This window comes from Mauremys reevesii, linkage group 2 (assembly GCF_016161935.1).
Source record: "Mauremys reevesii isolate NIE-2019 linkage group 2, ASM1616193v1, whole genome shotgun sequence".
NCBI classification, from domain to species: Eukaryota; Metazoa; Chordata; order Testudines; family Geoemydidae; genus Mauremys; species Mauremys reevesii.
In genome coordinates, this window is record NC_052624.1 from 9,088,587 (window position 1) to 9,102,328 (window position 13,742).

At 48.8% G+C, this 13,742-nt stretch overlaps 1 protein-coding gene across 4 annotated transcripts in view; it reads right to left on the bottom strand.

The window, feature by feature from the left end:
- ZBTB47 (zinc finger and BTB domain containing 47) overlaps positions 1–13,742 on the bottom strand; it is a 91,448-nt gene that overhangs the window by 16,497 nt on the left and 61,209 nt on the right. For all 4 annotated transcript variants that reach the window (XM_039527338.1, XM_039527337.1, XM_039527335.1 and 1 more), the window contains exons 3-4: positions 4,834–4,981; positions 1,888–2,003 (exon numbers count right to left, since the gene is read on the bottom strand). In XM_039527338.1, the coding sequence (XP_039383272.1) occupies positions 1,888–2,003; positions 4,834–4,981 (264 nt within the window). The remainder of the gene's footprint in view (positions 1–1,887; positions 2,004–4,833; positions 4,982–13,742) is intronic.

Below are 13,742 nucleotides of genomic sequence, written 5' to 3' on the forward strand. Positions count from 1 at the left end.
ATCTGCACGCAGTATTCAAGATGTGGGTGTACCATGGATTTATACAGAGGTAATATGATCTTTTCTGTCTTATTATCTATCCCTTTCCTAATGATTCCCAACATTCTGTTCACTTTTTTGACTGTCGCTGCACATTGAGTGAATGTTTTTAGAGAACGATCCACAATGACTCCAAGATCTCTTTCTTGAGTGGTAACAGCTAATTTAGAATCATAATATTATATATATAATTTTCTAATGTGCATTACTTTGCATTTATCAACATTGAATTTCAGCTGCCATTTTGTTGCCCAGTCACCCAGTTTTGAGAGATCCTTTTGTAGCTCTTCGCAGTCTGCCTGGGACTTAACTATCTTGAGTAGTTTTGGATCATCTGCAGATTTTGCCACCTCACTGTTTACCCCCCTTTTCCAGATAATTTGTGAATATATTGAACAGGACTGGCCCCGGAACAGACCCCTGGGGGACACCACTATTTACCTCTTTCCATTCTGAAAACTGACCATTTATTCTTACCCTTTGTTTCCTATCTTCTAACCAGGTACCAATCCATGAGAGGACCTTCCCTCTTACCCCATGACTGCTTGCTTTGCTTAAGAGCCTTTGGTGAGGGACCTTGTCAAAGGCTTTCTGAAAATCTAAATACACTATATCCACTGAGGGTAGCAACTAGTGCCAGTTGCGGTGCTGATTTTGTGGCATGGACGCCTGTCCAATAAGAACTGGGCCGAGATCCCTCATGAAAGAGCCAGTGGTTGTGGATTGGTGACCTAGGAGGTGTAAACCTCTATCTCAGTGCCAGCCCCAAATCGTCCCGCTGCTTTTCTCCACAAAACACAGGAATTGCCGCACTGGATCAGACTCATGGTCCATCTAGTTCAGTATCCTGTCTCCAACAGTGACCAGCACCAGCTGCTTCAGAGGGTAGTTCAGATAGGTACTTTATGGGATAACCTGCCCCTTGGGAAAGTTTCTTCCTGACCCCCGATAGTTACAGGTCGGCGTAAGCCTTTAACTTGCTCCGCAGGACAATGAGTGAAAGCTGGTAGCAGACAGAAGTAATGGGGTTGTGGGTAAGATGCAGTACTGAGAGCTAGGACTCCTGGGTTCCTTCCCCAGCTTATTTACTCATGAGAGTCTGGGCAAGTCAGAATCTCTAAGACCTCAGTTTCCCTGCCTGTAAAATGAGCACAGTACTATTGTAACTAGTCTGCTGCCCGCTATGGCTACTGATGGCAAGAGCGGCCATCCACAGAGACCACAGGGGATAGAGCTCTGCTCCAGAAGCACAGCTTACCTGGGCTAGAAGGAGACTGTTGGCTATTCAAATTACACCCAAAAGGGGGCGGTGATGAACACTCACACTAGTGATGAGCAGGGATCCTCGAAATCCGTTTGCTGCGGAAAAACACGGAATTTGCATTTTTACAGAGACTCTGACGGGGCTTGGGCCGTCAACCCCAGACGGCGGGGCTCAGGCCATCAGATTTCATTTTAATTGCGGGAAAACCCGGATATGTATGAGTTCTTTTTAATTAGAGAATTTCGGGGGTGGGTTTTTTCATGGAAAACTAGGATCCCTGGTGATGACTAGCTGATTCGTTAGGTATTATCTCCTTCCCCAGGGCCTTATGGAAGGCTAAATTAGCCTTTGTAAAGCATATGGCAAGGCTTGGATGACAGAAAGATCCTCTGGGTTACAAGAAATGGAAACGATAAGCACGAAAGGGTTCAGATGCAGAAGGGCTTGTGGTGGGGGCCAGGCATGAGTGTGTGCTAATTTGAGACTGGAAGTCCCAAGCAGAAAGCAGGTGACTCACCATGTTGAGAGTGTGGGGGGAGGGATTTTTTTTGCGGAGGAGGTGTCTGCAGAATTTCTTCTCTTACCTCACATTTAAAAGGCTTTTCCCCGGAGTGCTGAAGAGAATGGACTTTCAGGGACATGCTGCGTTTGAACGACTTCCCACACGTCTCACATGTGAACGGCATATCCTTGGTGTGAGCTACAAATGAAGACAAAAAGGCAATAAAATTTGAAGGGAGAGGTGATACAAAGTGACCGTAATAGTGAGAACGCCCCGGTGCTCCCTCCAGATGGAGCCCATTACTGGCACGCCAAAGTAAGGCGATCCGGACTTTGCACCTCAGAAGGCTGCCATGTGAATGAATGAGAAATGGAGCTACTTAACATCTGTGTTAGATTAACAGTTGAGCTAGCTCGGGAAAGATGGGGCAAATGGCATGACGTGATTTTAAATAAACAGTGATAACTTTTATGAAACAATACACACACCTCTCATAACTCACTGGCCGCGCTGCCTAGCTGCCAGTGTATTCTCTGAACTTTTGTATTCACCACCCTCTCTTTTAATATTTTGAAACAAAAAATTGTGCTACCTCCTATTTTGTTTCTCTTTAATAAAGAGTAGTAACTACTGTCTTTCAATAAATCCAGGTGAAACTTGCTCAGTAAAGAGAGGCTTTTCCCTAACCAACAGCCCTGCAAACTCATCCTGGGATCTCAGAGTCGAGCTGGAGTCTTTCCTTCTCATGCATATAACCAGCAGGCCACATTTTGCTTGCTCGTACTCCTTTCAAGCCCCACTGTCCTCAATGACTGAAGAGCAGCCTTTGACCATGTAACTTAATTAACAATCCTGTCGATCATGCACAAGGAGGAAGAGACCCTAGCTCACTCTCTCATAGCTGTGTTGGCTCTGCAGGGCTAACAAGCACCAAAAGCTCGTCCTGCCGCAGTTTACTCTGACTCTGATTAAAAGCCATTGAAAGGAAAGGGTCATTGTAGCAGGATGGATCCCTGCTCCGGCCCTGAAGGGGTTAAAACAGCCCTGGGAGGGGGCTGTGGCTGGAGAAAGCAGCCTTTAGGCTGGGCTGATTGGGGAAGTGGCTGCAGCTGGGGCCACGCCCCAAACTGAGCCAAGGGCCTTATAAGAAGGCCAGGGAAGCTAGAAGCCAAGACAGTCTTCCTCTGCCTGAAGAGGAAGAAGGGCCTGGCTGCAGGGGCTATAGGCAAGGTACCTAGGGTGAAGCAGGGCTGGGGAAAGGCTGAGGAGCTGGGGAGCTCCAGCCTAGAAAGCCCCAGGCTGCGGCCTAGCGAAGGGCCAACTGGTACTGGGGGTTGCAGAGGGCAGCCCAGGGGTAGGCCAAGGCAGCAGGTCCAAACCCCTTTGCCTGTGATGAGTAGGCTGATATTGCAGTCTGCCCCAGAGTGTGGGGCTAGACAATGACTGGCAGTAGCCAATACTGAGGCAAGGTGGGGCTAGAGGGTGGGGGTTCCCCAAGGAGGGGAGACCCTAAGACTGAGGGGTTACTGCCAGGGGGCAGCACCCCCATGTAAAAGGGCACCGGGTCCAGGGAGGGACACGGGGGCCAGAGGACAGGCGGATCACCGGCCTGCAAAGGGCGCTCCAGTGCTGGAAAGAGCTAATTCCCGGCGTCACCAGCAGCAGGCGCCGCAGGGGTGAGTCTGACCCGTCTACAGTCATTTTTATATAGTCACTTTTCTGAGCAGACCCACACTTAAATTCTATCACAAGCCACTTGAGACCTGTGACAGATATTGCAGCTATATGCCGCATCTTTGGGGCGGGCATATTGTTTTTTATGTTTAAATCAGGAAAACCTCAAAAAGCCATTGAGACGGACCAAACAGTATGAGCTGTCTGCACCAATACAGGAGACGTGTATTTGAGTGTTCTTGGCTCGTTGAGTTGGTTTCCTGAGGAATATGGAATCACCAGAGGGCGACTTATGCAAAATCTCAAGGCTGGCTATGTAGATTCCCAGCCTTTGACGCTTGAGCTCCTGGGACACGGTTGAAGCGACTGATTTTACCCGTTTTCAGGAGGCTGGGAGACAAAGCAAGACTTTGGGTATAAAAGTTTGAGTTTAAATAGGCTTCCTTCAGATTCAGCAAACAGACAGGACCTTTGGAAGAGCTGTGTGGTCACCGGTAAAAAAAACCTTGTCATTGTCTTTGGAGAGAAAGTAAAGAGCAGGGGGCTAGGTGCCTGTCAGGTCTGCTGGAGATATCATAGGGTGTGGCAGGGAGCTGTGCAGCCATAAACCACCAGTCAGAAGGGAGTGGGACAAGGGTCCCTGCCCAGAGACAGGTGATGGCTGGAGGCCAGAGACCAGACTGGGCACTCCTGAACTGGATCTCAGCGGGAAAGTAGAGGTGCAGTTACCCTGAAAGTGTGACAACGACAACCTGCCAATGGAAGAGACTCCCCGTAAGAGTCGCTTTCTTCTAACGCTCAACAAGGAACTTTATTAGCAAAAGGAAAACAGCATTGTTTCTAAAGCGCCCGTCTCATCGCCTCCACAAACTAGTTCCCAAGAACACATACATTTCATTTAGGGTGAAATTTTTCGGCCAATCTTTTTTTGTTTTCAAGCATAAATGCAGGTTTAACAACACCTAAATGTTTTCACAAGTTAATTTCACTGACTTGTTTTCATTTTTCTGAATTGCTTTCAAATGAACATTTTGTTTAGACTTTTGTTAAAAAAAAGTTTCAATTTTTTGGCTTCAAACGAATTTTATTTAAAAATTTCAAAAACATTAAAAATGGTCAGAATTGAAATGGTTTGATTTTGTCTAATAAAACATTTAATTCAACCGGAACCTATTTTTCCCCGTTTTTCAGAACTGCCAATGAACTGAAATATCTGTCATTTGCCCAGCTCTAATTTCAGTTTTTTAAGAGAGATGTGGGAAACCTCTTCAGCGCAGTCTAGGAATAGGGTTAAACTGCATCTCCATTAAGCGTGATGCCCCCGCAGCCCTAGCACAAACACCCATGCACTCACCAACCATGTGTTTCCGCACATGTGCCATGGTGTAGAATTTCTTCTCGCAGATTTCACAGGAGAACTTCTTCTCCGCGTAGCCATGGACAATTTTATTGTGTTCGTGCAGAGACCAGAGTTTCTTAAAAGCTTTCCCGCATGTCACACACTGCAAGGGAAGAGAAGAATAAGACAGGGGCTGAAATACGCTAGAGGGGGAAATATACAGGGAAGGGTCCCCAGATTACAAAATTAAAACGTAAGATCATGGGACAAACTGTCGCCTTACAGTGGGTGGGTATGATAGGGGGTCCAGACAGAATTTTTTCACTCTACGCTGCTCCCCTGTGCACTCCCAACCATCACACTCCTCTTGCCCAACTGAGTTCCACAAGGTCAACCGTGCTCCAAGGGAGAAGGAGAGTGCACGGAAGAGCAACGCCCCACCCCAGCCCTTCTGCATCAGACAACAGAGCTGGCTACCCCAATGGGGACCACATGGTTGTAGCAGAGCAGGTCGGGAAATGTTCCCATGCCTGGAACATGTAGCCAAAAATGAAAACAAATGAGTTTCTTGAAATTTTCTCACAGAAAATGGTGACCTTTGGTCGAAAAGCCCCAAGGTACTCGTTCAGCTTGAGCCGAATATCCAATTCGCTGTCATAAAAGTTTTGAGGGAAAATTCTTGACCAGCCCTAGTTTATAGGGTGCAGCGCTGGCTGCTCTCACCCTGGGTGCTGGCTGCTGAGGGCTTGTGCTGTAGATCCAGTGCAGTTCTGACGCATGAGGGCTGGAGGGCTGGATCCCAGGGAGTGGGACATGTGTGGCGGTGGGGCTGGGCATCTGCTGTTGTGCAGATCCTCTTTTTCCTCCCCCGGGCAGAGGACGTTACCATCTTTACTTTAGCAAGCAGAGAGGCAAACAGTTACGGTGAACGGACTAAGCAGCAGCATGTGGGTAGGAGGATGGATATCCTAGACCCCAGCAAGCCTGGGGTGTCGTTCGGAACGTAAGCCATAGGCTGTGTGTCTTCAAACCATCAGCAACACTGGGGGGGCATCGACCCAAAACCCAGTGGTGTTTACAAGACTGATTAGGATCCTCCTGAGCGTGTATCCCCTGGAGCTTCGCTTTGGATTCAAATGAACTGAAAGACTAAGCAAACCTCAGCCAGAACCTCCTAGACTGCCTGGCTCAGCCTCTCTTTCTCTTCAGCTTCAGGCTAGTGCCAGTTTCTTCCCTGGCTGTACATAGTCTAGGGAGGGGGGAGGCACAGGGCGGAGAGAGCCTGGAGACACCCTCCCAGCTGCTAGCTGCACTACAGTGTGGGACCTGCGCCAGGACCGGCTTGTCCTTGGGCACTAGATTCCCTGGGCTGCCTGCCAGCTGGGGATGGTGGTATCCCAGCATGCAATGTGTTCAGCCAGTGCTCGTCTGCCGCTGCATGGAAGCTTCTTGTATTCCCCTGAGGCCATACCAGCTCCCACTCTGACTCAGGCCTAGCACGAAAGCAGCAGCCATCCCAAAGGAGTCCAGCCAGACATCAGCATCGGCTGGGCACAGAATCGCCAAGACCATGAGTTCTCTGGGGCAGGGACTGTCTGTGTTACTTGCCTGTACAGCACCTAACACAATGCGGGCCCTGATCCTTGACTGGGGCACTACCGTAATGTAACTAATAACGCTCACATGGCACAACCGCCTATAGTCTCGCAGTCAGAGCCCAGCGCATGCCCAGGTTTCCTTCACTGTCTTTCCAGCTAGCACCGGATCATGAAGAACCCCACAAAGTCCTAAATTATCCACTTACCACACGCTGCCCGACAGGTTACAGTCCTCCTGCAGGAGCAGGCACTGCAGCCCCAGATTTCATTAGCTAAGGGCCTCGGCTGGAACTGACCACGAGTGGGGCTTCACCTTCACCGCACCCCTGAGGCTTTCGCTGGGAGCCGTCACCGCGAAGGGGAATGACAGCGGGAATGAGCGTCACTGAGGGCAAGAGCGAGCAGGGGAGTTGATACAGCTTCACCGAACTCTTTCGTGACAAGCGCCACTCATTGCTACAGGACACACAGGGAGCCCTTCGTTCCCCTCACTGAACTGCAGCCTTCTCTGGGGGGTGGGGGTAGTATAACACAGTATAACACCAGACTACTGATCCCACTTGTCACTGCAGGAGGGATTGACGGAGGCTGAATATAGTTATCTCAGGAGAATCTGACCAAAAAGCTGCCATGGGATCGTTAATGGCCAGTCGGCCACAGCTTCAGTTTTATGTCACGTTCAGAAGAGGGCCTCGCTCAGCACAGTGCCCTCTACTGCCATGCTTGGGCGTTGGGTCAGCACCAGCCCGGGGAAGAGTGCCCCTGCTGGATTACCACGCCCCTCCCTGCAGCAGCGCCGTCTCTGGGAGATCTGCTGCTGCTCAACAGCCTCTTGCAGGGCTTAGGGCAAGGGATGAATAGGAGCAGGATGCAGGGAAGAGCAGAGATGCGAGCTGCCCCACCACATCAGCTGCCCCCTAGAGGCGCTAAGCCATGCACAGGCAGATCACCTTGCTCCACCCTGCTCAGGAACTACACGTGTTTCCCTACTAGCCGTAGCCAACGGCCAGTGGCTCGCAGAGCCATAATCTGGCTCTAGCGCTCACTGCTCCACTTCCAGGCGATAACTTTCAGGGGGAAAACAGCTGCCCCTTGGAATAGGCAAGTCACAGGATTGCTAAGGAATCGCTGACTTCGGATGATCAAGCATCCCAGTGTCCTGAACACATCTTCACCGCGAAGGAGTCAGAGACAGGATAGTGCCGCTGGCTGTAATCCCTTAGCTGTGCTTCCCCAGCAGCAATGAGACACAGGGACACAGCGCCCCTTCACATTTCACAGGCCGCAGTTATCTTTTATTGGCCTCCCAAGACCCTCTCCTTTTGCTAATCCCCACCCCTACCACGTCCCAAAGTTTGTATCTGTCACATTCCCTGAGGAGACTGACTGCATATCAAGACCCATTTAAGGAGCACAGCTCACAGCACGGGCAGAACTGCAGGGATTAACCCACTCTCTGCTTCTCAAGCTGCCAGCTCAGTAGGCTTCCGCCGCCACGCCACCTCTGGCCGCCAGGGCTGGGGAGAACAGAGGCTAAACGGGGTTGGACTTGGCCAGCATTTGGATGGGAATCCCCCACGGTCTGGAGACTGCTGAAAGAAGTGACAAATTACTGACTCACCAAGGTAAAGTCGGTGTTGAATCAAAGCCCCAGCAGAGGGGGCACTGCCCTGCAGCACATGCTGTAATTTGGTTGGGGCTTGTAAAACCACAGGGCACTCTGTGTAATCACCAATGTGTTAAATCTAGCATCCGGGCTTAACTCCATTTTTGGCCACTTTATTCTGTCAATCCCAGTTTATCTGCACTCTCAGTGTGGAGGGAAAACTGTTCTCCCTTGCCTGCCGGAATTGCTGCCTAGCCTTGCTCGACATCGGTTAGCCATGTGTGTAAAGTGTTGTGGGATCCATTCGGGGATGGGATCAGATATGTCTGCTGCTTCAGTTCCCCATCTCTATCCCAGGATCTTCAACAGGCCCGCACGCTACCAGAGTGCTTTCACACCTCGTCTTCAGCGTTCAGCGCTCTGGCCACAGCCCATAGCTCAGCCCTTCCGGAGAACAAGCTTTCCTTCCCCTGCATTAGCTAGTGCTTTATATGTTCAAAGCAAAGCTCCCACTGACTTCAGATTGGGAATGCTCAGCACTTCGGAAAGTCACACCCCAGGTGTCTGAAGTTCAGACAACCCAGAAAGGAAGAACTAAAGAAGACACAATGGCCACCTGGGAAGTTTGGTTTAAGTGACTTGCCCAGCATCATGTAGTAACTCAGTGGCAGAGGCAGGGACTGATTCCAATTCTTCAAGGCAGCATTTGCCTTAGCCACAAGACCCTCCTTTCTCTTCCTGCAGTCCCCTCCTTCATTCACTACACACCTTTCAACTTCTGCAGCTTCTGGACGTCCCACAGAGAACCACCTCATTAACTACACAATCCCTGTTATGCTCTGAGCACTGTCCAGCACATTCGTATTATTCAGAAAGCCATTTCTTGTTGAAAGAAATGTCATCCATGTGTTTTCAACCAGCCCTACTCTCTAACCTCCTTCTTGTTAGATACTTGTACTTTCCCCAAGCCAACACAATGTCACAGCACTCTTCATGTTCCACAATGCTATTCCCCTCAATGCACAGATCAAACAACTGAACGTCTCACTGCCGTACAAGCTTAGCATCACTGTCAGACGCAGAAAGAACATAAAGTCACTCAAAATACTTATTTTACCACAAAAATGTACAAAAAACTTCTATAGATTTGCACTAAGACTTAAAAAAAAAAAGGCTCAACTGTACAAGAAAACAGTACCAGGCAAAAATCCTTCACATGCACAATGATTTGTATGTAGATTTATAAAATAGATTAGTTTAAATTCAAACCAATAAAATACTTGCCTGAAAATTCTCAGAAAAGTTGTAATTTTGGTTGAAGTCCAGCACTCAAAAGTTAGGAAATGCCAGAATTAAGGTTGTCTGTACAATTTTAATTCTGTTCTCTTGTGCATATACATTATGATACAATCTTTAATTACATGATCACCTACCATTTTTTCCACGGGACTCCTGCCTTGTTGAGTACCTCTACACTGGAACATAAGACCAGCAGCATGGCCGTTGCTGACCCGTGTCAGCTGACTTAGGCTCATGGCTCAGGCTGTGGGGATAAAAATTGCTGTGCAGACACTCTGGTTCAGGCTGGAGTCTGGGCTCTGGGACCCTCCCCTCTTCCCTTACACTGAATAATGAGGAGAAACCAAATACTGAATAATTATCCTGTGCACTGAATGAGGCAAGGGTCCTGTGGGGGAAAAAAACGGTATCTGATCATCTAAAAAGATTGTACCATCATGCATACATGCAGGGGGCTGAATTAAGGTTGCACGGGCAACCTTAATTCTGACATTTTTGAATTATGGAGATTGCAACCGTAATATTTTAATGTAGTTTTTTTGTGTGTGTAATTCATACAGTACACAGAAGTTTAAACTCTGCTTTAAGTTCAGTCTCAGGACCTTAGACCCAGGTTCTGATATTCAAACTCATGTTGAGCAGTGCCTTACTGCACGAGTGGATGCAAGTGGGTCTGAACCTTAGCTGGTGGAGCTGATGTAGCTACTGACGTCAATGGAGCTATGTTGACTTACAACAGGTGACGATGTGGCCTGCTGACTTCAATAGGAAAGCTTGGGATAAAGTACTCTTCAACCTGAGCAAGGACACCAGAACTGCCTATAACTAGGGCACCGTGTCTGTCACGGAGGTGGCGGAACTCACGGATTCTAGTGACTTTTCGCCACCTCCTTGACTTCAGCAGCGGCCAGTGTGGCTGACACCAGGGTCACCCAAGCATCTGGCCCCAAGGCCAGCTGCTCAAGTGGCCTCGGGGACAGCCACACCGGCTGCTGCTGGAGCAGCCCCAGGGCCAGTTGCACCGGCCACTGCTCAGGTGATGCAGCTGGGCCCGGGGACCACCTGAGCAGCAATCTCCAGGGTGGCCGGAGCAGCTGGTACTCCAGCAGCCCCCGGCAGCTGGTATCATGGCTGGCCCCGCCTCTCCCTCCAGCAGCAACTCTCCTTGGTGCCCCCCCCGCTAAGATTTAGTCAGGGATATTTATAGTATAAGTCATGGACAGGTCAGGGATGTGAATTTTTGTTTATTGCCCATGACCTGTCCATGACTTTTACTAAAAATACCTGTGACTAAATCGTAGCCTTATCCATAACTATGGACCATTATTTTTTTTTTTCCTCTTCTTCTGTGGTTTCTCCATTGCAGGAGGTTCGCAACCGTGGTGGGCCTGTACTGTGCCTTCCTATTTCCCCCAGAAATATTGACACAAGAAGTTGGTTATAAGCAGTTATTTATGCTTAGAGTGAACCTATCTTATTTGAAGCCTTCTGCATTCCTATATTTCCTGAGTCTTTTACGCCAAGTCCTTATCCCTCAGTGTCCCTCACACGTGGGTAATGGAAAGGCAAGAGTTCAAATTTTACGTGGCTTCTCCAATCCCATGGCCCAGAGCTATAGTTTTAGGAATAATCCACACAAGATCAGAGCTGGATTAATTTAAAAATAAATCACTCAAGCACTGGAAGGATAACAATGGACTGTCAAGGATTTATATATATATTAGTCATGATAGCATCATTCAAAACAGTTCAACATGGATTAGAAGATTCGTTGGAGAATTTTTTTAAATGTGCACTTTTACTGCTTAACCAATGCAGCTGCAGCATTCAGTATTATTAAACTTTTCCTGGGCTTTGATTGGTTCATGTCACCTGTAATGTCCCAATGTAGCAGCCAGTCAATAAATTACTCTTAAAGAAGACTTGGTCTATAATTAGAAGAGTTGCATTGGTTTAACTGAATCTATTTTAAGAATCCATTAAATCTAGTTAAATTGGTACAAACCTCTAAAGCAGACATGCTTAAAGCAATTTAAGCAAGGATTAAACTAATTTAGCTGAATTCAGATATTCGCTGACACAAAAGCAAAACCGATTTAGAGCAAGAATTAAAGCTGTTTTATCTCACGCAGCAAATTTCCAAATTAAGCTAAATCAATTTAAGACAGGGTTAAATTGGCTGAAGTGTGTCTATGTTAGGAGTTTGTATCCATGTAACTGGATTGATTGACTGATTTTTAAAATCGGTTTGGATAAGCCGGTGCACCGTTTCTACTATAGACAAGGCCTAAGTATATGTATGAAAATGACAAGAAACATTAGATAAGTACCTATATACAGTAGCATCATGGATTATCCGAACTGATTGAGTGACACTGTTATGTATTTGGGTAAATTGGGAGGGAATATCAGAAACAGACCTGCTAGCAGTTCCCTGGATCAGGGTATTTGGATACAAGGGTTGTGCTGTGTGTGTGTTGGGAGGGGGTTGTGCTCCGTTTGTGGGGTTATGCGCTGTGTGTGTGTGTACGTACACATACATACACACAAATAAATTAGCTTTACTTTTTCCTCTCGTCTACATAAACAACCCTGATAAAATCCTTGGTCATCATTGCTCAAGGTTCTAATTGTACCAGACAAACCCCTGTTGCCAAGACACTCACACTGGTAGATAAGCAATTTCTTTGTGTCTCAGTGTAACGCACTGGGAGGCAGAGGGCAGTGACTGCAGAACAGGAGAGCAATGCTTGAGTGGTTTGGGGCCACAGAAACCCAGAGTTTTCCTTGATTTCCTGTTGCTCGTATTTCACGTTTACACAATAACACGAGGATGCACACCACTGTCCACTCCCTCCAGTGCTGCAATTTAGTTTCTTCCCAGCAGTTGGCACTGCAGTTCTACAACTGACATTTGTCAACACCCTAAAGCAGCGTTTCTCAACCTTTCCAGACCACTATCCCCCTTTCAGGAGCCTGATTTGTCAAGAGTACCCCAAGTTTCACCTCACTTAAAAAATATTTGCTTATAAAATCAGACATAAAATTACAAAAGTGTGACACCGCCCTAGTACTGAAAAATTGCTTACTCTCTCATTTTTACCGTATCATTATAAAATAAATCAATTGGAATATAAATATTACTTACATGTCAGTGTAAATGATACAGAGCAGTATAAATAGCTCGCTGTCTATATGAAATTTTAGTTTGTATTGACTTCACTAGTGCTTTTTATGTAGCCTGTTGTAAAACTAGGCAAATATCTAGATGAGTTGATGTACCTCCTGGAAGACCACTGGGTACCCCCAGGGTACGCGTACTCCTGTTTGAGAACCACTGCCTTAAAGTAAGAGAGCTCCCGTGGGTGTGATGTCAGAGTGGTGGGATGTTTTCTGGTGGGAAGTTTTCTGGTGTCAGAGCTATGGACTTGCAATGACACTGTTAACATGGGCTTCAAACACATTGGCGCCAACCATTCATCACAGCCTTACGGTCACCTAGCTTTCTATGCCGTGTTCAGTCTGTGCCCAGGGGGGCCAGGGGCGCCCAGAGGGGGGCCCGCCCCAGCCCCCCCCAGGCCCCTCCGCCCCTGCCCTGGCGGCCTGCGGTTCGGTTGAGCGCCGGCATGCGCGGCGCCGCAGCCGCGGCGAAGCGGCGGGAGAGCGGCCGCAGGGGCTGCGCGCGGCCGCCCGCTGCGCGGCGGGCCGGCCGCAGCGGACCCCGCGCAGGTCGTCCCGGACTGCGGCGCGGAGCGCACCGCCGCAGCACCCGCCGCGGTCCCGGCTCGTCGCTCCGGCGCGGTGCGCACGCATGCCGAGCCAAACGACCCCAATGCGCGCCCCAGGCCCCGCGCGGGGGGGGTCTGCGCCCCTGAGCGGGGGCCCCGCGCCCCGCCCCCCCCCCCCGGGAATTCTCTGGGCGGCCCTGTCTGTGCCCACAGCCTGCCCTCTAAAAAGTGCCACGCCAGTGCGCTCTGACACTAGGCCAATCCTTTAATCCTCATTATGAGCCCCTTTAACAGCATTTGAGCAGGAGGTTGGACTAGATGACCTCCTGAGGTCCCTTCCAACCCTGATAGTCTATGATTTCGGGGCATGCAGCTTTCAATCCAGGATCCTTTCAATTCCCTACCCCCAACCCTCACCCCCATGTTTACATTTTTATTCCTGCCTCTCAAAGACCCTGTTATATAGGGACAACCCCGCCCCCCAGCCCTCCCAGTCTTTCAGTCAGGAAAAGCTGGACAGGGACCCCACCTGTGCCTGTCTGTGTTTAAAACACAAAGCTCTGAAATACAAAGGCTATAGGGACCCCACCGGACACAGCAGTATTCTGGGCCATGCCTCTACTGTACCTCAGTGGTTTTGTTCTTGTTATAAGGCGGTCAGAGCCACGCAGCGTAGATCACTGACTGCCTCTC